General features: G+C 38.5%; 2 protein-coding genes across 2 annotated transcripts; both read left to right on the top strand.

Annotated features, from left to right (window-relative positions):
- The first annotated feature begins 1,166 nt into the window (after positions 1 to 1,166).
- Positions 1,167 to 9,183, top strand: ankrd13d (ankyrin repeat domain 13 family, member D). The gene is made up of 16 exons (XM_019088035.2): positions 1,167 to 1,320; positions 1,411 to 1,546; positions 1,894 to 2,018; positions 2,179 to 2,224; positions 2,524 to 2,667; positions 2,744 to 2,933; positions 3,569 to 3,635; positions 3,754 to 3,835; positions 3,974 to 4,035; positions 4,842 to 4,972; positions 5,076 to 5,233; positions 5,683 to 5,796; positions 5,873 to 6,045; positions 7,521 to 7,600; positions 7,680 to 7,904; positions 8,982 to 9,183. The coding sequence occupies exons 1-16, from the start codon at positions 1,237 to 1,239 to the stop codon at positions 9,043 to 9,045; spliced, it is 1,881 nt and encodes a 626-aa protein (XP_018943580.2). The 5' UTR covers positions 1,167 to 1,236; the 3' UTR covers positions 9,046 to 9,183.
- A 1,127-nt stretch (positions 9,184 to 10,310) lies between these two features.
- On the top strand, positions 10,311 to 24,427 carry LOC109071589 (C-terminal binding protein 1). Its single transcript, XM_042769853.1, has 11 exons — positions 10,311 to 10,371; positions 11,369 to 11,426; positions 11,616 to 11,774; positions 17,366 to 17,520; positions 17,591 to 17,735; positions 17,830 to 18,036; positions 22,447 to 22,661; positions 23,088 to 23,218; positions 23,395 to 23,522; positions 23,669 to 23,789; positions 23,871 to 24,427. The coding sequence occupies exons 3-11, from the start codon at positions 11,717 to 11,719 to the stop codon at positions 24,058 to 24,060; spliced, it is 1,350 nt and encodes a 449-aa protein (XP_042625787.1). The 5' UTR covers positions 10,311 to 10,371; positions 11,369 to 11,426; positions 11,616 to 11,716; the 3' UTR covers positions 24,061 to 24,427.
- Positions 24,428 to 24,642: the final 215 nt, after the last annotated feature.

The raw sequence follows: 24,642 nt of genomic DNA, 5'->3' as shown, positions 1-24,642 counted from the left end.
TGCCGTCTGACCTCAGATGAGTTTATTAATTCAGCTCAAAGTGCCGTCTGATCTCAGATGAGTTTATAAATTCAGCTCAGTGTGCCGTCTGATCTCAGATGAGTTTATAAATTGTGGTCTTATGCAGTCTAAATTTCAGATATCTATGGATTCAACATGTGATGAGTTCTGATCTCAGGGTAGTTTATAAATTCTGTATATGATGCTGTCTGATCTCAGAAGGATTTGTGAATTTACCACATCTTTATGATGTTATCTAATCTGAGATGTTTTTTTTTTTCTGATTTGGTCTTTGATGAGTTTGATAGGTAGCCTAAGTATTGTGCACATGATGCTTGTTCACCTCAGCTGCGTTTATAAATTGTGGTCATGAAATTCTAAATTGAGCAAGTCACATTATCTGATCTCAGTTGAGTTTATATATTCTGTAGATGCTGCTGTCTGATGTCAGATGAGTTGCGTTCATCCTCCACACCGAAGGCGCTTGAGGAGCGTATCTGCACAGCCAAGCCTGCATCCGATGCATTTTTCACATGAACCTGGATGGAAATTAGGCCTCCGCTTGCTTTCTGCGGTGGGTGATCTGAGTTTCCCCAACAGTTCATTACAGCCCGGTCGGGATATAATGGATAGAAGTCCTCTTCCCCATCAGAGGATAGTGAGAACATCATGTGTCAGCGAGCTCCAGCAGCACTAGTCTGATGATGATGAGGATGATGGGAAGCTATCTGCTAACGCAAGGATGCTTTGCTGCAAATAAACCTCTAACGTTGAATATTAAATTCTTTAGTTTTTAGTTCTTTTAGATTTGAGTTGTTATATTTTACCGCTCAATTTTCAATCACTGTAGCCTTCAAGAGACTGTTTTATAAAGACTTGCAGAAATTTGGACTTAGCTTGGCTAGCTAAGCAGCTGTTGGCTTGACTGTCAGTGGATATTTTCAGCAAACGGGGGGTTTACAGCAACATAAGACACGGATGAGGCCGGTAATGAGTGTAAATGAGACATCTGGAGTCCTGAGGGAATGAATTCAGTGAGCAGATTAAACGACACATTTTATTAAATGAAATGAACGGTCCGTTATTAAATGATATTGTATGTCCGTGTTTAGATGAAAGCTGTGTGTGTATGTTTAGATGCATTTGTTGAAGAAATACTAGGAGAATAAAAATAAAACTATATTACGTAAACTAAAATCTAAACAGCTGAACAAGCTTAAACCCAACATCACAGCAATGGCTGAAGAGGCGTTTCCTTTGCATTATCTGGTGTGGAACAATCAATATCAAGAACTGGACCGAGAGCTTCAGAAAAAGCAGGTAGATGGAGTAGTTTAAACTGTTTAGTATCTTGAAGCATGGGCTGTTTCCTCTATGAAGCCGTGTGTTTTCTATTTGAATGTATTACAGCATGACACAGGGCGGCTGGATCCGCGCGGGCGCACGCCGCTCGAGTTGTCCGTGTGTCTCGGGCACCTGGAGTCCACGCGCGTCTTACTGAGACACAACGCGGATCCGACGCAAAGCAACGCACAGGGATGGACAGGTACACGAGTCATTTGAAGGAGTACTTCCCCCGCAGATCAAGCTTGGCATGCACTTCTGTGTACTTCTATGTTGTTTTCACTCTTTGGAGAATGACATCCCTAGTCCCTGTTCTCTTTTATTATATGGAAAAGAGTTGCCATGGGATTTTGGACAATATCTCTGTTTATATTCCTAAAAAAAAAAACAACAAAAAAAAAAAAAACAGTAGAAAATCACACAGGTCTGGAATCACACAATTAAGGTCATTCTCAATAATTAAGTGTATCATTTTAAGAACTTGTGCATCTTCAGTATATCTCATTGGTGCACGGCGGTGGTCACGGCTGTGTTGAATCCTGTGTACAGTTTTGCAGGAGGCAGTGAGCACCGGAGACCCTGAGCTTGTGCAGCTGATCCTTCAGTACAGAGACTTCAGAAGAGCCACAGAGAGACTGTCTGGTATTCCTGAGCTGCTGAGCAAACTGAGACAGGTGATCCATATGCATGCATACACCTTGACTGAAGATGCATTTGATGTTCATTCATTGGGTAAATCCATAAGGCTTTTTTAATAAACTTATCAAGTTCAGTATTGGTTTGATTTGCCATCCTCTTTCAGAAGGCATTCTAACATGTCGTCTTTTTTTGCAGGCACGCGATTTCTACGTGGAGATGAAATGGGAATTTACTAGCTGGGGTGAGTTTGAGAGTTGTGGGGTTTGTTTGGAAACTAAAGAGTTTTTCGCTTTCACTTCTGTCTCACCATTGGTGAATTTTATTGTATTTATTTACTGTTTATTGAATGATTAGTCTGTTTCTGCCATTTAATACCCTGTGAGGCTGATATGGCAATAATTTAAATCCAAGCCACCAACCAACCAACCCACCACTGGCAACCTAGATGGCAGCTTTAACCGTTTCAGCACCACAGACATGGACAGCTCCTCTGATGAATTGCTCCTGACAGTCAGTTGTCATTCTGTCTCAATTACTCAGTTCCTCTAGTGTCGAAAGTTTGTCCAAGCGATGTGTATCGTGTATGGAAAAGCGGTTCGTGTTTGAGGGTCGACACCACTTTATTGGGCTTTGAGCACATGACTTGGCTTAAGGGCCGACGCAGTTACATCTTTAAGGGTGGAGGTGAGTCTTCAGCGCGCATTCATGCAGGGTTCACATGAAGAGTTCAGTGTTTTGAGGTGGTTTGTGTGTTTTGCAGAGAGCGGGGCCATGGTGATGGAGGTGGACCACGAGAAGCAGGTGGTGTATACAGAACCGCTGTCTCTCTCTCCGCGGGACACTCCCTCTCTGCTCGCCGCCATGCTGCCCTCGCAGGAGAACACGGCCCAGAGAATCACCTCTCCTATAGTGTCCACTCATCTCAACACACGCAACATTGCCTTCGAGAGGTACAGGAAGAGGCTTTACCACAGATTTAATTAGTCTGAGTCTGTATGGAGTGCATTAGGGCATGGCCAGTTTTTCAGTGGCGCTGGTTCCGGAGGTTTTTTCCATTCAGTTTTCCCATAGGGATTTTAGAGATTTTACTATTTTAAAAATATATTTGTTATATACAAGACTTTAAAGCTACGAGGAGAATCAAAACATTACAAATATTTATTTGAAGCAAAAAAGTGCTTTATTTTTTGACAAAAAGTCAACGGTACAAGACTAAGTAATTGATTTGGTTTTGGTGAGGGAATGAAATTTGAATTGGATGGGGTGGATATATATATATTTATCTAAAGTTATATATATTTCAAGTTTATCGCAAAATATGCACATATGCAGTTTTCCACCAAAGATTTAACTGTTAAACAGTTAAACATAAAAAATAAAAATAGTTGAAATAATGTCAACGGATGGCTTCAACAGAAGTATATATATATCATTAATTTAACAACTTCGTAGCTCACAGTACGTCTTTCTTTAAAGGTTTATGTGTTATCGTTCAATTTCTTTTTTTTTATTTTTTGTGTTTTGTGAGTTTTTTGTTTTTTTAGTTGCTGTTGTACGTCTAATTCCCTGTTCTGCCTGGCTCTAGAAATAAGTCTGGGATTTGGGGATGGCGCTCCGAGAAGACGGAGGCTGTCAGTGGATATGAAGCAAAGGTGGGTCCACTTTAAAAGGCATTTAGGTCTGAGCCTTGCTAAAATAAAAACACCTGTGTGCTGGGACAAAATGAGATCCCTAATTGTATTTTTTTTTTATATAATTACATAATTGTAGGTTTACAGTGCTAATAATGTGGAGTTAGTGACACGTTCTCGGACTGAACACCTTTCTGATCAGGACAAGTCTAGGAGTAAAGGTACTTAAACCCATACAAACAGAAAAATTATGCTGACAGTCAATTTAACTAATAAATATACAATCTGAGTTTTTGAAATGCATTTCCCTTTCTGTGCTGCTGCCACCATCTACTTACTCCTGGCCTCGCTGTGCTTAGGATGTAGAACTCCTCTACAGTCGTTCCTTGGTATTGCTGAGCAGCACATCTCTAGTACTGGGGTGAGTGTTTTCAGATCAGATGCATTTAATTATAATTTCAATATACTTACGTTTTTTTTAAATATTATATTTATAACAGTTTATATATATATTATGAAAAAAAAGTGTTGTTATTGAAAGAAATACATTTCTGGTAACACTTTACAATAAGGTTCCATTAGTTAATCTTAGTTAATGTTAGTTAATGAAAATATAATTATTCATTGTTAGTTCATGTTCATTCAAAGTGCATTAACTAATGTTAACTTGCACAACCTTTGACTTTAATAATGCATTAGTAAATGTTGAAATGAACATGAACTAAGATTAATAAATGCTGTGGAAGTATTGTTCATGTTCAACTAAAGTAGTTAACTGATGTTAACTAATGAACCTTACAGTAAAATTTCTTATTGATTGTGGATGCATTAAATGGATAAAAAGTGGCATTAAAGATGTTTATAATGTTACAAAAAAGTTCTATTTTGAATAAATGCTGTTCTTTTGAACTTTTTATTCATCAAAAAAAAAAAAAAACTATGCAGTATTTTTCAACATTGAACGATCATGTGACACTGAAGATAGGAGTAATGATGCTGAAAATTCAGTTTTTCATCACAGGAATAAATTAAATTTTAAAATGTATTCAAATAGAAAGCAGTTATTTTAAATTGTAATAATATTTCACAACATTACTGTTTTTACTGTATTTTTGATCAAATAAATGCAGCCTTGCTGAGCAGAAGAGACATTAAAAAACATTGTTTAAAGAGTCTGTTGATTCTGATTGGATACAACACAGATTCATTTGTTTACTGTGTTTCTAGAGTCAGGTTTCTCAGTGCGCTAGTCCCCATAAACCAACAGCTATCACAGCGGAGGAGTACTTTGATGCAGAGTTTAATCTTAACGGCAGAGATATTGGGCGGCCTATTGAGCTCACCAGCAAAGTGCAGAGGTACTGTCTCTATGGCAACTCCAAAGTGCCATGATTTGAACCGTGTTTGCATGTGAGTTAAGAATATTTGGTTTGTCTCTTTACCTCTGTGTGTCTCGCTCAGGTTTAAGGCCACACTGTGGTTGAGTGAAGTTCATCCTCTCTCGCTGGCTGAGCAGGTTACGCCCATCATTGACCTCATGGCCATATCTAACGCCCACTTCGCCAAGCTGCGTGACTTCATCACCTTACGCCTGCCACCTGGCTTTCCTGTAAAGATTGGTGAGAAGAAGTGTCACATTGAGTTGATAGATAATTGTATAATGTAAATATCAACATCAAGATGAAATTTATTTAATTTTTTGTTTTGTTTATTGGATGGTTAGTCTATTTCATTCATTCTTTCTATATTCAGTCTTTATATATTATATATTCTTTTTATATATTATATTATAGTTCAAAAGAAGATCTTTTGAAGAATGTTGGTAACCAAACCGTTGTAAGTCCCATTGACTTTCATAGTATCTTTTGTCCATACTGTGGAAGTTAATGGGACCCAAAACCATTTGGTTTCCCCACATTCTTCAGAATATCTTCTTTTGTGTTCAGCAGAAGAAAGTCATGCTGGTTTGGAAAGACATGATGGCGAAATACCGGAATATCCTGTTTTACGCCCAAAATTGTTGTAAATGCCAATTTAAATGGACTTTAATCATTGTCCTGATTCTTAGAAATTCCTCTCTTCCATGTGTTGAATGCTCGAGTGACATTCAGCAATCTGTGTGGCTGTGATGAACCGGTCAGTTCTGTTACTGTACTATCTCCTCAAGGAGCCACAGAGGCCGGTAAGTATCTCTTCAGGTCTAAAGCTGCTCTGACTGTGACTTTGCCGGTTATTCACCCTCACCTCGCTGCTTTCAGGTCAGGCGCCTCCCCCTCTGCAGTGTGAAGTGGACCCGTCTGTGTTTGAGCCTCCCCCAGAATACACCACACTTGGACCAGGCCGCAGTGAACCGATGAGGGATGAGGATGATAATTTACTCCAGTTCGCCATTCAACAGAGCCTGCTGGACGCGGGAACAGAGAGTGACCAGGTAACAGCATCTATCACATGGTATGTCCATGACACAAAATATTCCATGCACTTTCTCGAACTAGCAAGCTCTGTTCTGATCGGCTGGCTGTACGCCACTTCTGAGAGTCGCTGCATGTTTTTATCTGTCTGCCTGGAAACATATTTGTTTTCCAAAGTACTGGGTTTTTATGATTTGAGAGAATGAATCACTTGATTTTTTTTTGTTACTTTATATTTCAAGGATATTCAGAGTTTACTTTAACTCTTTCTCCACCATTGACAAGTTATCTCATCTTTTAGAAGACAAGGCTTCCCCGCCATTGAGGGGTTTTTACAGCTTTTGTGTTTTCACTGTTATACACTCGGGGGCGCTATTACGTGTTTTCACCTGTTATACACATCTTCTGAACGAGTACAAAACCTCCCGAACAAACAATATATTATGTGTGTAATGGTGTGAAGAACTAGAGATCACATCATTTAAATGTAGATTATATTATGTTGTGGAGTGTTGTTTTGGGAAGTGGTATAAGGCTGTGCAAGCTTTGGGGGTGTTGATGGAAGCAATTTACTGGATTAATGCTTTGATAATCGTACTGAATATTATCCAGATGTAGTTTTTGATAAAAATTTGATTTTCTCACCTTTTTGCTTAAAATTATACATTTGTATGAAACCTATCTATATTCAAGTGTTGATAAAAAAAGAATGCTTTAAGCTAGTTTAAAAGTTTGTTTAAAAGTAGAGGCTTTGATCGTTATTTTGGTGTATTGCATATTCAAATATTCATAGAGAAAAATATACTGTAGGCCATCAAATTTTAGTGTGAATCATCAAAATGTGTTGGTTATTGAAATTTTTTTAGATTCAAATATACTTAAAGTTATTTATTTTTATTGTTAATTATTTTAATTTTGTTATTATGGTAGTTTGTTAATTTTGTTGTTCGGACAGTTTTTTTATTTGTGTAAGAAGTAGTCATTTTAACCTAAATAAGCTTTTACCATAAACCAGCCACCTAAACTTGAATATTTTTTAAACATTATATATTTGTTATTTTTTTGTGATTTATTCAAGAATGATATGACACCCTTCTTCAGCCTATTCAGGATAAATACCAAAACTGTACTTATTTTATTTAATTTTAAAAATCATTAATATGCACAATGGACATCTCTGATATGTTTTCATGCTCAGTGCTGCAAAAAAAAAAAAAAAAAAAAAATTTGTTAATGCAACAGGAACAGGGGGTGCTTGCATAAACAACTAAAACTTGTCTAAGTTAGTCATCTACCTTTTTTAGTTGGTCATACTACTGGCCCCAGATTTATGTTTATGTGGTTGTTTTTATGTTTAATTGGTTTTGTTATTTTTTTGTTTGATTTGTTTTTATGTTTTTTATTTTTATTTTTATTTATTTTAGCAGACATCAGCTTTTCATCATGCCCTCCACAGTTTCCACCCACTCCCTCATTTCTCTTTCTTTTCCTGTAGGTGACCATATGGGAGGCTCTCACTAACACTCGTCCAGTTTCTCAGCCTCCGCTTTATGAGGAGGACTCTCAGCTTGAGAGGTGTGTGGATTGTGTGTTGAGTGTGAGGATGTGCATGTCAATTGTTCAGCTGTTTGAAATGTGATTGTGTCTCTGACAGGGCGATTCAGGAGTCTCTGTCTTTGTCACTGGCTGGAGGAGAGAGTGTGGAGTCCGATGCTGGCGAGCCGTTATCCCCGTCTGATCCCGCACTCATCTCACCTCCGTCTTACAGCTCACTGACCGAGCCTCGGCCGCCCGGAGCGATTGCTGTGGCCACCAGTTTTGATGAACAGCTACGCATTGCGATGGAGCTTTCCTGCAGAGAACAGGAGGAGTTAGACAGGTACGAATGACGGAGGAGCAAAGAAACGTAAGCTCTGTTCCCAAACCTACTGAGCTAAAATCTGGAGAGGATTTTAAGGCCTCATTGGCTCCTGATACGAAACCTGTAGCAGGCTGCAAATTGACACGGTCGTAAAATATCTGTACGGCTAAATTCTAAGACAGTGTTGCATGTATCCAAAAAAAAGCACATATACTATTATGTACTATATGATTTTTTTTTGTTTCTTTCTGCTATATATAACCTGACAAGCACATTTATTACACATTTTTCATCCAAGAAAACATTATATTTTTTGTTTTTATTTTACATTTACATTTACATTTAGTCATTTAGCAGATGCTTTTATCCAAAGCGACTTAAAAATGAAGACTTTTATTTATGACTTTTTATTATGACTTTTATTTTGTTGCACTGTAAAAGAAAACAAGACAAGAATAGTTACTATAAATGTTTTATCCAAGAGCAAATGTTTTGTTTATTGTTTTTTATTTATTTATTTTTTGTTTTTGTTTCATTATATCTGACAAGCACATTTACTGCACATTTTTAGTTTTATTTTGTTTAATTTTTTTGTTTTGTTGCACTACATACAACTCGTACATTTACTACACAATTTTCATCCAAGAGAATTCTTTTTGTTTAATTTTGTTGTGCTGTAAACAACCTGACAATCATATTTACAATTTTTTTTTATTTTTATAATTACAAATTACAAACCGATTTACTGCACATTTTTTATCCAAGATTTTTTATCCAAATTTTGTTTGTATGTTTGTTTGTTGTTTTGTTGTTTGTTTTGATTTTTTTTGTTTTTTTTGTAGTGCTATATACAAACTGAGTAGAAGAAATATTTGTTTTCTTCTTTTCTTTCTCCCCTTTTCCACTTTTCCACAACTATTTCAGTCACAAAAACATTAACACCTATTGTTATTTTGTGTATTTTCACTGTAGCGACTTAATATGAGGAATAATCCACATACCCCATGTGTCATCACATTAGTTCAACAGAGAATGTGTTAATGCGTTTCCTTTATTTGTATCCGCCAATAACTCTCCTCTTTTTGTTCCCTGAAGGAAGAGGAGGGAAGAGGAGGAAGAGCTGGAGAGGATACTACAGCTGTCTCTCACAGAGAAGTAACTGTAGCAATGCTTGATGTGGGTTTAACAGAGTAATTTATTGGTTGTGTTTTTTTTTCCTGCAATGTTAAATTATTCTTCTTCTAGATTCTTCGCTCTTTATTTCTTTTCCAAAATAATAAAGATGGAATAGATGGAGTAGTAGGAGGGATTGTGTGTGGTGTGTTTTTATAGATTCTTCGCTCTTTATTTCTTTTCCGAAAATGTGAACGATATCCTCTCAGTTCCACTGTCTTTTGAGTGATAAGCTCATTGTATGATGATACAGATGAAAATGTGAATATAAATTATGAACACTGATGACTATGATAATGCATAAAGGTAAAGTACTGAAAATACTATTGCATAAAATAATGAGTTTACTTATGGTGGATGATAATTACATGAAAGTATAAGTATTAAATGTTGCTCAAACACTTTCACAACAATGATCTCTGTTATGACGTTTTTGTGTGCATGGGGAAGCGACCGTCTAAGGCGTATATAGACACAACAGCTAAAGAAACTGACAGAAACACCTAAGATGTATTAGTATCACTGATGTGAAGGGGATTCGAACAGCCTTTGCCCTCAGAGAAGCTGCTCTGTGTGTGTGTGTAGTGTGATTTAGCTGCAGAGTTCCTCTGCAGTAATGTTTTTATGTTGTTATTCTGGAATACCGTTAATATTCTTGTATGCCTTAATACTGCATCATCCACTACATCTGCAGCAAATGAAAAGGTTTTCTCTACTAGGTCAGTGGCTCTCAATCAGGGGGTCGGGGCCCACTGGAGACCCTCAGCTAACTTTCAAGGGGCCGCAGGGTGGTTGAAATTATTATTTTTTAATTAAAAAAAATACAAATAGAAATCCACCTACTTGTGTGCGTGTGTGTGTGTGCGCGTGTGTGTGTACCCCCCCAAAAATAAACACAAACCTCTATATGTTTCTCAACTCAACATAAGAAATAATTATGTAATTTTTCAACATTTTGTAATGGTATTTTCTGTTTACTATCACTATTAGCCGAATCACTGACATGCTACCATTGTGGGGAAATGCTTCATTTAATAATTCATGGTCAAATTAATTTACACGCTTTTATATATTGGCAGTTCGCCAGCATAAATGGTATATGGACTGCATAAAAATGAATTTAAGTTGTTTATGAGGGCCCTTTCTAAACATGATCACGTGACCATGAATATGTATTTAAGTTGTTTTTGATGGCTCTTTCTAAGCATGTTGTCTTTGCGGGTGATGGCGAGACGGCTCGCCTCTTGACACATCTAACCTGCCGTGACCACACCGAGCCGTTCATCAGCATCCAGAAACGCGTTTTTTTCGGGTGAGTGGGGTGCGTTACCCTGCTTTTGGGTTATTTTTGAGCGCGTTTGTTACATCCGTCTGTCTGTCTTTTGTGTGTTGTGTGAGTGTGGTGTGTTATTTAGACTGTGTACCGCTCTCTCCTCACACACACACTCTCTCTGTGTGTGTGTTTAATGTTTGGTAGCTCAGTTAGCAACCAGTCTGAGCGCCTTTCTCGCTGTGTGCGTTCACAGTCAGAGGAGCGACGCTACAAGACACGAATATAGTTATAAGAGCGGTTAAAAACCACACATAAGCTCGTACGTTTTGCTCAGAGTGTTTTATATAATGCCTCCGTGGGTTAATTGTGTAACTTAGTCCGCTGTATTGTGTCTTGCTGCATGTGCTAATTAGCTAGCGCAGCGCTAACTGAGCGACGCGACAAAACCTAAACGCTCCGTTAAAAGTTAAAATCCACTAAACTGTTAGTTTGTTAGGTGTTACGCGGGTGTTTAAGACACCTAACAAACGCATAGCCTTCGGTGTAGGTTCGACGCAGAAGTATTTCCGTTAAAAGTTAAAATGTATTGAGCTGTTAGTTCGACGCTCGCAGGATTTGTGAATATTTCACACCATGTATATGGTGGGATGATTTGTGAGTTTTTAGGATTTTTTAATTTTTCTTGTGCAGTATGTGGGATACTTTACTCTTTTAGTTAATTTGCAATAACTCAGAGATATATTTCTCGAGACTCAAGTTAATCGCGAAGTGCTCAAAATGCGGTTTTCCTCAACTGAAGTTTTTTTTCTTCCGAAAACACGTTATTTATCCAAGTATCAAATTCCAGTGAAAGTTGTTTAAAAAGTCATTAACGCTAGTGAAGCCTCTTTTTCATTAAGCCTCAGATGACAGAACTAGATTTAGCCTCTTTGAGCATTAATGCTAGTGAAGAAATGTGCGTAAAAGGTCATGTTTCTAGGCTCTGTTCTTGTAACTAATGCTTGTTTAACGTTAAAGTTTGATTTTTCTCTTCCAGCTGCCGTTATAAAGTCCGTGACGTCAGCGGGGTAGTTGCTTGGCTTTGACGTCATCAGGTGGGTAGTTTCACGTCATCTGACATGTTCCCAGCACTGTTTTTTTTTTTTTTAGTATCAGTCATTTATGTGGGCGAGGGAGAGCCATTTTTTTGGTATGTTTCATTTATGTGGGCGAGGGAGAGCCATTTTCACAATGAGATTTTGGCTTTTGGTCTGAATCTTAACACGTGGTGTTCATCTCTGCAGGCGTTTTAAGGATTTGGGTGGTTTCCGGACTGGACTAAGTGCTGTGCCCCTCTTTCGTCGTGCTGTGGCCGTAGCTGGTCTCACTGAAGAACTGCCAGTCGATGGCTCTGATGGACAAACACAAAGTCAAGCGGCAGAGACTGGACCGCATCTGTGAAGGTGAGAAGATGAGACCGGTGCAGACTTGTGAGGTTGTGAAAATCAGATATTATCATGAGAGTATGACAATTCTCTTCTATCTACAATCGACTTCACTTTATTTTTAATATGTGATGTGTTTAGTTTGGTGATGTGGTATGTGGGAGGGTTTAGTTTTTGTCTTGCTCGAGGGCAGAGTTTAGGGTGGGACTTGATTTTATCTGGAAATTTTGGATCTATAGTCCGGTATTCGTCCTAAATGTATTCTTATGCAAATGTTTATAGAGTGTTAGGGCTGGCCCCTAATCGTGACTAACCATTAGTCAATGAGAAATTGATTAGTCTCTAACATTACCCTAGAAAAGTGTGTTATTACCGTATTTATGTGGAAGCTGAATATGCATGACTGTTAACTTGGAGGCACCGGAGCGATCGTTTGCATTTAATTTAAAATACTTTTTCATTTTTTTTTCAGAGTACTCTGTATTTTTTTAATTTGTGTAATGTTTATTTTTATTTTTTTGAAGTTTTAATTTTATTTGTATGTAAACAATGAAAGTTTGCAGATGTGCGCTTTAATTCTCTAGGTCTTATGAACTTGTCACGTCAAATGTGTTCTTGATACGAAACATGTGTGTTAGCCGTGAGAGTGTATATCTATAGAAAGTGAAATGTCTACTTTTAAATGAACCAATTCAAATGGTATCTAGTCGACTAGAAAAATCTTTGGTTGAGGAGGACAGCCCTTTAGAGTAGCAATTCATTATTTTGTGTGTGTGTGTGTGTGTGAACCTTGAGTGAATCATCCGAGACTGTCAATGCTGTCAGTGTACTGTGTGAACCAGCAAACATTTTATTTTGTTTGTTTGTGTGTTTGTGTGACAGGTACAGGAGTTGTGTGATAGTTTTGTTTTTTGTTTGTTTTTCTGTCTTCTCATTCTGTGTGTGTTGTGTTTGTCTCTTTGTGTTACATGTTTTTTTTTATTTTCTGGTTCCTGTGTGTGTTTTGTGAAATAGTTCTTTATCTGCTTTTTTTAAAAGCCTGTGCCTGTGTGTTGTGTGTTAATCTTGGCAAATTTATATTTTTAGATTTGGCAGATGTAGTCTTTTGGTTTTGTTTATCTTGTTTAGATTTTGATTTTGTGGTTTCATCTTATTGAGTTGGCTTTTTGTATATTGTTGTACATTTTGTGTTTTTTGGTTGTTTTTATTGCTCAAAGAGGAACTCTGATGCCACTGATGTATATGTAGATTTTAGACTTGCTTGCTAAAATTGAAATAGGACCTTATTTTATGGCCCCAGTGTTTGATGGTAGGAGTTGTGAAATGTGCAGAATCTATTTGGCATTACGTCAAGATTGACTGAACACTGTGTGTAATTCTTTTGAGATTGGATGTTATTTTTTTGTAATTGTTTTTGTTGTTTTTTGTTTGTACAAATTTAGGTAATTTCTCTGTATATTTTTATTTTTATTTTTTTCAGATTTTGGCCTGCATTTACACGCCCTGTAGTTTAAACTTTGCAGGTGATATAAATTGTTTTAGTAAGTGTGCATGGAATTGAATTTCACTAAATTTTAAAATTTCACTGTTTTCTAAATGACACGTTCACAATAACATCAGTAATCAAATGCATCTATGCATGTCATTCCAAAAAAAAAGATTTTCATTTTTAATTTTGTAATCAAAATGCCTGGGTCTTCCAGTGGAAATGTTTAGTTGTTTTTTAAATCTTTCCTTTATTTTCTTTTATTTTTGAGTGTAATTGCTTGATCTAAAAGCTTAAATAAGTAAGTTCCCTCCTAATTTTTTCTTCTTTTTGATAATCGGATATACATCAGAATGCAGGAAAAAATATCTGTTGGTTCTGTTTTATTGTGATTTTATAAGTTACTACTCCTGTTCTGGCAGCTGGATGATGCTTATTAAATTAGCTTGTTCGTTTTAATTTGTGTCCCTAATATTTTTACTGTGGTAACCATTTTATGAAAGCAATAAGGCCTAAAAGGTTGTGCTGTATTTAAAGATGAGAATTAAGCATTTGCTGAGTGCAAGAATACAGATTTCCACATTGGCTGAAGGCAGTCGCTCAAGAGCACAAGACAAAATGGAAATGGTTCTTGATTTCCAACCTTAGCTCATGTTGTGCCCTTTGCAATGACATTGTTAACCATATGGCACAGCCTATTGTATGTTATTGCTTGATTGTGGCATTTTAAATGCTAATTTATATAGGGAGAGTGTCTTGTGCCGTTAATCAATTTACATAGAGATTGTAAGCGGCAGCTTCGCTGTCTGTTGCAAGTCTCATCAGCAGTTGCCTCGGGTCAAATCTTTCTATTAAGCAAAGCGAGTCGTTTTGTATGCAGATAACATCCTGTGAGAATATTTAGTGTGCCATTTGCACAGACAAAAACATTTTTGCATTGCAAAAATCCTTTTTTTAAAAAATTTTTTTTTTTTGCTGATCATTTTCCTTATTTTTAAAAGTATTTTTACGGCTAATTTTGCAGATGGTTGTGGTATTTTTTATAGTGGGATAGAGCTGAGGGTGGCAATGATATTTATCCAAGTGACAGCAAGAGACGAGTGGAGGGGGCGGGTGGAGAAGAGTAGATGTGAGCAGAACGAGACTGTCTCTTTAAAAAACAACAACTGCCTAACTGCCTCGAGTGCTGCTTGTCAATGCATTTGAGGTTCGTGCTGATTGGCCGGCGCTCAAAGCCCAGGCCTCTGATTGGACCGTTGCCGTGGGAGGGGCCAGTGTGTATGACACGGGAGATGGGAGTCTGCCAGGCAGAAACAGCCTGACACTGATTGTAAGGGGTGGAGAGGGAGAGAGAGCGATAGAAGGAGAGGAGGGGAGAGAAGACAGGAGCGTGGATTTCATGATGCAAGGTTTGGACCTACATGTACCTGTTTGATGTGTGTGTGTGTGTGTGTTTGTGTTTGTGTGTTTCGACTCGAAGTGGGTGTGGTGTCAGAAACAGGAGTGATTTTCTTTTTTTGCCGCGTCTGGTGTGTGTCCTTGCAGCTTGAGCAAGAGTGTGTGTGTGTGTTGGCCAAGCAGGAGGCAGGGTGTGGTGCAGCTGTATTATCATCCACCCACCCTTCCCCCCCTCTCCTTGAGACCGTGTGAGGACCATGTGGGGGGTGAAAGGGCGAGGGAGGGAGAGCGAGAGAAGGTTTGGGAGGGGGGTGAAGCAGAGGAGAAACGAGCGCTGAATGAATGGCATTGTTTGCATGGCCATGCTTGTGCTGCGGCCCGCTCTCTTTTTCTCATGCATCCTGGCGCGGACTCAACGCACGGCATCTGTGCTCTCAGCGCCGCTCTCGCCGTGACCCTAAAGCAATAAGTGTTTGCATTGTTCCTTGTGACTGAATTTTGCCGCTCAGCCGTTTTATTCTTCTTCCTCTTGCCTGCTTTAAATATTACGTGCTCTTTTACCACCATTACAGTGTGTGCTTTTCCACACAGCACTGATTTGCAGAGGAAGAATGCAAATATTTGTCTTTTAAGACCACTTAATCATTCGGCGTGCACAGGAGTGTGATAATGCGAGTGGGCTTTAGTGAACATCACGGAAGCGTCTTACCCCACCCCCATCTCAGCCGCCAGTGCAGCAACACCTGTCAGTGATGGAAGGGGGGCGTCGGGTCCTAAAATCATAGAATGTAACATGGCTGTTCATCGTTTGTTGAGATCATAATTATATGATGAGCCAAAACGTGCCGCCTCTTGAATTGCATCTCTTTTTGGTAAAGCCATGATGAATTTCGCCGATTGTAGCACTGTTTGTTATGCAATGCAGTTTAATGATCGTGGTGCACAAAGCATCCTGATGCATGATGGGAATCTGATGACACGGATCAAGTTCTCCTATTGCATCCTTTTATGTCCCGTCCCGAGAATCCTGTTTCTTGTCGAATGTTTGTCCCAGGCTAAATTTCCTATCAGTCATTTGTGTTTTTTTTGGTTGTTTTTTGTTTTGATGTGAAGGGGTTAATTTTTTTCTTTGTTTTAAGTTTTTTCTTTTTGCCGTTTTGATTGAATGTGCAACTATTAACAAAAAAAAGCCATCACTGTTGTTTATTTAATTGTTTTGTATTACTTATGAAAAATACTTGCTTTCACATATGCACTGTTTCTGTGAAGTCCCTGTCACGGGCTTTATATGCAGTGAATACAGTGCTGATTTGGGAGAAGGAAGGATGTTTGTTAAAATAGTTTTGGGTCTGTAGTACCAGTTTTCTTTAATTTGTCCTTCTGTCTTGTAATGATGCTGTATTGCATTGTCACAGCAGCTTTTATGCTGTGTTGCCATCAATTTTGTCTGCATCTCGCAATTCAATCTAAAAAGTGTATACAATAGACAACAGTGCTTTAATGTGCAGAGATGCATTTGTAAGTGACAGGTTCTTTATACCAGGTACTTCAGATATGTTTCTTAGGGGTGAATGAAAGGTAAATTTAGACCTTTAGTGGTGTAATTGATGGATAGTCAGCTAATAAATGGGCCAAATAACTGAACATTTAATAGTCTGTACAGAAAACCGATATCTGCAGATTATCACTCTAAAGTTGCCTCAACATATTTCAAGCAGTTGTGCTTTTAATTCGGATTTTACAGTTAATTTTCTGAATGTGTTGATGGTTAAGTAACTTTAAACCTTGGTGTTTTGTTATTGTAGTAATATCACTATGAATAGAAAATACTTATTTTAATTAAAGTCACAAACATTCTTGAAAATATACACACGGACATAGTAAATGATGAGAGAAATTTCATTTTTGGATGAATTATCCCTTGTTTCTGTATTACATTGAAAGCTTTCTATATCTAATGTATTAGACCTTAAGTGGTTAGTGATGGTTTGGTAGGATGAAGACAAAGATAATTTAGCCTCCAGTCTGCTGAATGTAGGTCATTATGAGTCATGTGAAGACTCCCTGCCCCCTTTCCTCTTTGTTATTTATGAGTCATGTTGCGTTTGTCAGGTTGGGGGGGTTGGGGTGGACCCTGCAGTTATTAGGAGCTGTTGTCTTGCCTCGCCTCATAGTCGTAACAATCATAAAATTGTTTCCTGGAATTTGAGGCCTCTGACATTCAAAATGTAATGAAGTTCTCTGTGGCATCGCAATAGTTTGGAGTCGAGTGATACAGACTTGTGTTGATGTAAATCATCTGTTTGGTAGAAATGCTGATAGTCTTGAAAGACTTGGAAATACTTGGTTTTGACTCTCTTGTGAGTTAGGCTGTTTTTACAGGATAGTTATTGAACGCTGCTTAACTGTTGGCCAGCATTGCTCTGAGGAAACTTAAAGGCCTTTAAAATCAGTCTGCTGATTATATGTGTACCACCTAATCTGATTTAATGAACCTTGAAGTAAATGTCATCTTGGTTGCAGATGATGTCAGATGCTGCTGTTGTTTACTAACATGACTAGCATCCATAAGACAAGCGGGTTTTTAAATGTCTACTTACAAACACATGCAAAGAACACGAATATGGCATTTTGTTGAGTGACCAGAATTGTGGGCTTTTGAACAAATTAAGTTCCCCTTACATGTAAGAAATGATTAATGAAGGTTATTCTTGGTGTCCTGCAGGCATTCGACCACCCATCCTCAATGGCCCCATGCACCCTCGTCCTCTGGTGGCGCTGCTGGATGGGCGGGACTGTACGGTGGAGATGCCCATCCTGAAGGACGTGGCCACTGTGGCCTTCTGTGATGCCCAGTCCACCCAGGAGATCCACGAGAAGGTAATGTCACAGGTTGTGCCCATATCTCAGCCCTTTATACAGTGCGTTTCATAGGTTTTTGACTCTGCAGGTCTTAAACGAGGCTGTTGCTGCTTTGCTCTACCACACCATCACGCTCTCGCGAGACGACCTGGACAAGTTCAAAGGTCTTCGGGTCATTGTGAGGATTGGCAGTGGGTTTGACAATGTTGATATAAAAGCTGCAGCAGAGCTGGGTGAGTTTTGTTCCTGTGTTGTGAACTGATTTTGTTTGACCTGAATGAGTTGAAGTCAAACGGACTGTTTGTATTGGTTTTTTGTCTTAAACAGGTATAGCAGTGTGTAATGTGCCAGCCGCGTCTGTGGAGGAGACGGCAGACACCGCCATGTGTCTAATTCTGAATCTGTACCGCCGCGTCACCTGGATGCATCAGGCTCTGCGCGAGGGCACCCGTGCCTCCAGCGTGGAGCAGATCCGGGAGGTGGCCGGAGGCGCAGCACGTATCCGAGGGGAAACGTTGGGCATCATTGGACTGGGTGAGTCCTGATGTATTTTACTCAGGGCTCAAAGAATCAGCTTAATCAAGGCGAAAGCTAAAACTCCTCTATATATATATATATAGAATATATAGAATATATAGAGAACTAGAAGAAAATGTGTATTAATGTAAAACGTGACAAACTGCAGCTTTAAGTAAATATTTATTAAGAAAAAAAAAAAGAAAAGACTTGAGCATGACAATACAGGCAAAATATATATATATTTTTTTTTTTCTCCCATGCACAGGTCAGTTTTGTGATTGTGAGCTTTTTGGCTTTTCATAAAGTGTAGTTTCTGACTAGTTGAAATAAAACATCCAAAATGCACATTTAAATTTTTATTTTAGTGCACTTTGTCTATTTGCATCTGTTACTTTATAATTACAATACATATCTTTAAAGGCCGTTTTTACCCCTGTAAATCTCCACCTTAATAGCACTTAGACCAAACTTGATAGTTTTATTCCTGTTTATATTTTTAAATGTTTTTACAAGGGGTTTGTTCTAGTGCTGTCAAATCGATAAATCACATCCAAAATAAGTTTGTTTACATGTGTGTGCTGTGCAGAGGTGGAAAGTAACGAATTACATTTACTCGCGTTACTGTAATTGAGTAGCTTTTTTGTGTACTTCTACTTTTTAAAGTAATTTTTATAATCTGTAATTTTACTTTTACTTAAGTATATTTTGTTTGAAGTATTGTACTTCGCTGCATTTTAAAACACATTATTAGTAAAAAAAAAAAAATCCCTCGCTGGAAACTACTGCAGGAAATAATGGACAGGGGGCAAACTGGCGCTAAAATCACAAGAAAGATGCAGACGGACAAAACAGGCGTTAGTGGCGCAGACACCGCTGGAAACAAAACTCCGTCATATTCTGAAGTTGAACTCGAAGGAAATGAAGTGAACCATATTTAAGCTCTATTATGCAGTGTAAGCTGTGCTTGCCTATAGGGAGACCAAACTAGCAGCTTATAAAATCTCGACATCAACCCTTCGCAAGCATGTAGAGGTAAGCTAAATAATCGCATCGCTGCATTGGTGGTTAAAATGAAGCATTGACATTTTAGCAAGAGGTTTTGCACAAATTAGCCAAAAAGACAGTGGTGCGGAGTGTGCGATATCGTTTGCGATAATATCAATTGTTGTTTTAATGATGTGCGCGTGCATTTAGACTGCGTTCTTTCACTGTGTGATTCAGTCTTGTAAAATACATTTAGAATGATCACAAAATTGAAGATATAGGGGCAGAAGATTTACATATTTATATCATTTCATATAGTAAATCAAAATCACACAAAGAATGCCGGCTTTTTCATGATTTTTTTATATATATATATATATATATATATATATATATATATATATATATATATATATATATATATATATATATATATATATATATATATATATATATATATATATATATTCAATCGCAATGACTCACTTATTAACAGTGACTTGCTGACACATACTGGCCATTTTAATTTCACATTTAAAGTATCTTTTGATTTTTTTTTTTTTTTTTTTTTTTTTTTTTTTTTTTCAATAATTAATTTCTTATAATTTCAAATGAGTATTCAACATTTTATGTCTTGTATATCAAAACATTATTCATGCATTTGTAACTGCAGGTTAAATGCATTCTTGTCCTGCATTAAACAGTGTGTAAATACATCTTAAATGCCACTTCCAATGAAGCTTCTGCATTTCCTCTGCATTGTAAAGATGAGTTTGTTGATACTGATTTGCCTGGTTTTGCCTGATACTGATTTGCCCCAAATGTCTTATTATTCTAAATAACGGATTCCTTTAATTAAAAACAACTAGTTTGAGAGTAACAGGCCTATCCCAGGGTTGTCAAATTCAGTTCCTGGAGGGCTGTAGCCCTGCAGAGTTTAGTTCTAACCCTGCTCCAGCACACATATCATGTAGTTTTCAAATAAGCCTAAATGGTTAAATTAGCTGGATCAGGTGTGTTTAATTAGGGTTATATCTAAACTGTGCAGGACTGTGGCCCTCCAGTATCTGAGTTCGACACCCTGTCCCATTTTTGCCTCCCTCCCACTGTTAAAATGTAACTAAGTAACTTTTACTCTGAGTAAATTTTAAATGAGCTACTTTTTTACTTTTACTTGAGTAGATTTTTAGACTGGTACTTTTACTTGTACTTAAGTAAAATTTCATTAATGTAATGGTACTTTTACTTGAGTAGAATATTTTTGTACTCTTTCCACCTCTGGTGCTGTGTATATTTATATGTATATATAAATACACAAACATACATGTTTATATATATTTAAGAAATAGTTGTGTGTTTTTAATTTTATTTTTTTTTTTTTTTATATATATATATACATACACACATACATATATTTATTATATAAATTTCTTAAATATATACTTTGTGTGTTTATATATACAAATATATACACAGTACTAGGGCTGTGACGATAACCGCATTACCGCGGCGCTGAGGTCATCACCGCACTTTTTTTTGCAAGGTATTAGCAGGAGGAAGCTAGGGGTCTGCATTCCTGCGGCTCTCACATTACATGACTAGATTTCTTGCGACGCGGGATTAAATTCCTGAAAAAAAAAAAACTCTAGCGGTCGGTAACTCTGGTGTAATTTGAACGGGGGCAGGCAGTCTAACAATGTCCCGTTCCCGACGTCCTTTCAGAACAGCATATCTGCACTTTACTCACTCTTATCGACCAGCGGTACAGCCTGCGCTCAGGACTGTTATGCACACGCTGCACGCACGGACCAGCGCTTTCTGCATCATGTGTTTTATTTGCGGGGTCTGTGCACGCAGCATCTGCATAACTGTCCTCAGAGCAGGCTAACCGGCGGTGAATATATGGCCTTCAGACAGATCAGGCAGGTTGTCGATGAGTGACAGAGCAGAATGAAGATGGCAAAGCAAAGTGTGGATGCGCTGTCCTTGAAGGACGCTCCGCTTGGACTGGAGAATGGTCAGTTTACTGCTAAAGGCAAGTCTGACTCGGGACATTCTTCTCAGGGATGTTAAATTGTTCTGTTAAAAAGTGATTTCATTTCACAACGGTTTTGTTCATATTTTGCTTATAATTTTAAATGACAGAAGTCGTTTTTTTTTTCTTCTCTGGAACACTTTTTCTACTGTGTTGTTGACTGCAAAATGTTAAACGAATTGTATTTTGACAAGACAAAAATAACAAATAGGCTACTATTTTTGTACAACCTACATGTTTTATTTTTTTCCTCTGTGACACTTTTTCCTATTGTGTTGACGGCAGAATGTAAAACTAATTAGATTCTGGACAAGATGGATAAAATAACAAATACAGTTTTTGTGCAGAATACATTTCTCTCATTTTCAGTAGTGGAAATTTAATTCTGAGATTCTGGAAACGAGATCTACATTTAGCAGGAACAGTCAGGTCAGGGAGAAAATTGTGGGAGAGTGAATATATAGCAGGAGCGGAATATATCCTCGTACAGACTGTAGCCTAAAGTGTTCTCTTTTTGTGTTGCACTTTTGAAAAACCCAAATCAGAAAAAAAGTCTCTGTTGCAATGTTGGGGCATGTTGAGCTTGGCTTGTTCTTTCTGCAGCTTTCTCAGATTGTTATACTTTTAATAGTTTATTGTACAAACAGTGGGTTAGAAACTATGATGAAGACTGTCTATAATTCCTGTTAAACTCAAAAGATATCGAAAAAACACCACTTATTATTATTCATTTCCATGTTCATTTACAAGCTGCATGCGTTCTTGATCAAAAGTCATTGAAGATTTCTGCAGTGGGGTGGGGTGTGCGATAAACCACGTGATTTGTTAGCTACCGCGGTAAGAAAAAATCCAATACTGTCACAGCCCTACAGAGTACACACACATTATGTAAACAGAATTTTATTTTAGATGCGATTTTAATTGATTTGACAGCACACGTTGTTCGTATAATTTTCCTGATTTTATACATTATATTCCTAAAATCATTGTAATTTTTTAATTCGCAGTATTATTTGGCAGCATTTTCTAATTACTGTAGTATGTCAATACTAGTTAACTCGTCTTAGTTAAGGGAATAACATAGTTTAATATGAAAAAACGGTGGAGTATCCCTTTAAATTAGATAATGTGTCATTTTCATATTTAAACCCAACATTTTAGAAAACCTGTAATACAAAAAATGTTAGCAGTTCTTTTTGAAATCAATCAGCTGAGGGTTTATGGTGTTATCTGTTTATTTATTTATTTTTAAAACACAATTTACATGGGGTGTCTTGTTTTAAAATGAATCATCAGTGAGAACCTCAATCTAATCTCAGGTTTTAACTGATTTGAGGTTAGTGATGTGGTCCAAACTGAGACTAAAGCGATTTCTTATGATGATGATATGATATGGTTGTTTTCAGGTCGTATTGGCCAAGCAGTTGCTCTGAGGGCGAAGGCCTTTGGGTTTGGAGTGATTTTCTATGACCCGTACCTGCCGGATGGGGTGGAGCGATCACTAGGGCTCCAGCGCATGGCGACACTACAGGACCTGCTCATCCACTCAGACTGTGTGTCGCTACACTGCAGCCTAAATGAGCACAACCACCACCTCATCAACGACTTCACCATCAAACAGGTGCAAACGCAGTTCTCCAGCAACACTCTTCGCTTCTCTGACTGAACCTGGGTCTGTTTGATTCATTGGCTTCATGTGAAAGCTGTTTTCTGAACTTGGGTTTACACAACGTGACCACAAGATTATAACAATTATTTCCAAGATAAATGGGAACGTTTTTTCTTAATTTCAATACAACACAGAGAGAACAACATTCACTCTGCCACGGATAAGGACTCTGAAGGGAGCAAAAATAGTGACAACGTGATGCAAAAAGTGTTGATACTTAGCTGCAGTTGCTGCTAGATAGGAAACACACTTTATTTGAGTGCAAATAGCTTGCTGTAAAAAGAGACTCATGGTTTCAGGAGACTGATGTGGAAATAAACTAAGTGAGAACTCTTCTCTAGGCTTCCTTTTAATATCTAGCATTGCTTTTAATTGTAGATGCGTCAGGGCGCCTTCCTCGTGAACACGGCACGTGGTGGTCTGGTGGATGAGAAGGCTCTGGCCCAAGCTCTGAAAGAGGGCAGGATACGGGGAGCAGCGCTGGACGTCCATGAGACAGAGCCCTTCAGGTGAGGGACTCAAGTTTGCTGTTTGCGTTCATTATTTTTCTGACGTGTTACTGGAACGGTAATTTTCTCACTTCAGTTTCACTAAACTACTATGGCTACAAAATTGGCCTGTCAAAGCCCTCACACTGGAGATTATTTTTTTTCTATCGTGACACTAACTCCATTTTCTTCAACAGTTTCTCTCAGGGCCCACTGAAGGACGCCCCAAATCTTATCTGTACCCCACACACATCCTGGTACAGTGAACAGGCCTCGATTGAGGCCAGAGAGGAGGCGGCGCGGGAGGTGCGCAGAGCCATCACAGGTCAGAAAACCCGTATTCATTTATTTTCTCAGCATATTGTTCATTCTGTAATAAGTGTTGCAATGCATGCTAGAGTACTAGAAAACATTTAAGTAGTAGAAGGTGGCAGTTTTCGTCTGTGACACTGCTGTCTTGTGTGTGTGTAGGTCGTATCCCAGACAGTCTGAAGAACTGCGTGAATAAGGAGTATTTGATGGCAGCCTCTCAGTGGCCGTCTATGGAGGCCACCACCGTTCACTCTGAACTCAACGGAGCTGCAGCCTATAGGTAACTACACCTCCATCCTGACTGCCGTTAGTGTTTTACTGTACTTGAGAACGTGAAAACATGGTTGTGTCTCTCTTGTAGGTTCCCTGCAGGGCTGATTGGCGTAGCAGCGGGCGGGCTGCCTGGAGCCGGGGCGGGAGTGGAGGGCATTGTGGCTGGATCTCTGCCCCTGGCCCACGGCATCGCCCCGGTCTCTCACCCGCCTCATACCCCGTCGCCCGGGCAGCCCTCCAAGGCCGAGGCGGACAGAGACATCCCTTCCGACCAATAGCGTCCCAGCACATTCCATCTTTGCCCTGATCGATGCCCTTTCACCTCACCCAGGGGGACTGACGCCCCTGCTTTCGATGTGACCTTTGGTCACCCCAGTCCAACAGAACATGTGTACAAACCCAGGAGTGAAACCCTGTACCCCGGACGTACCCCTTATTTCCACTCGCTGTATCCTCTGTTGTTTACTTTGGCAGAAAGCAATAACTTCTCTCAAGGATTCAATAATTGGGTTGATACACACTATTTCTAAGCTACGAAATCCCAGTTCCTTTGCTTTGTTGGAGTTTGTTTCCGAGTAGTGTTTCTTACATTTCTGTTCTTTTCTTATCTGTTTTAACAGCGTGGAAATAAACGCATGGACCTTGTTTTCTTTCCTTCGTCCCTGCCCATCCTCCTCCTAGCATACATTTGTAAAACCTTCTCAACCTGTCCCATCTTAGCAAACGTTTGATCAGCCAAACACAGTAACAGCTGGCTAACGTCTTTGATTAAATTCAGCAGTGAATTATTTCACAGCTGGTGTTCAGTAACCGAGATCAAGGCTAATGGTTATGGCCCGTGGCTAAGAGTAACAGTCGAT

The sequence above is a fragment of the Cyprinus carpio genome, chromosome A14 (assembly GCF_018340385.1).
Source record: "Cyprinus carpio isolate SPL01 chromosome A14, ASM1834038v1, whole genome shotgun sequence".
Taxonomy (NCBI): Eukaryota; Metazoa; Chordata; class Actinopteri; order Cypriniformes; family Cyprinidae; genus Cyprinus; species Cyprinus carpio.
The sequence above is the reverse complement of the archived record's forward strand: the minus strand, read 5'-3'. Positions and strand labels throughout refer to the sequence as shown.

Coding starts and splice junctions, on each gene's coding strand:
- ankrd13d (XM_019088035.2), top strand. CDS start 1,237: ATGGCTGAAGAGGCGTTTCCTTTGCATTATCTGGTGTGGAACAATCAA. Junction 1,547..1,893: donor CAACGCACAGGGATGGACAG/GTACACGAGTCA, acceptor TCCTGTGTACAG/TTTTGCAGGAGGCAGTGAGC. Junction 6,046..7,520: donor CGGGAACAGAGAGTGACCAG/GTAACAGCATCT, acceptor CTTTTCCTGTAG/GTGACCATATGGGAGGCTCT.
- LOC109071589 (XM_042769853.1), top strand. CDS start 11,717: ATGGCTCTGATGGACAAACACAAAGTCAAGCGGCAGAGACTGGACCGC. Junction 11,775..17,365: donor ACTGGACCGCATCTGTGAAG/GTGAGAAGATGA, acceptor GGTGTCCTGCAG/GCATTCGACCACCCATCCTC. Junction 17,736..17,829: donor AAAAGCTGCAGCAGAGCTGG/GTGAGTTTTGTT, acceptor TGTCTTAAACAG/GTATAGCAGTGTGTAATGTG.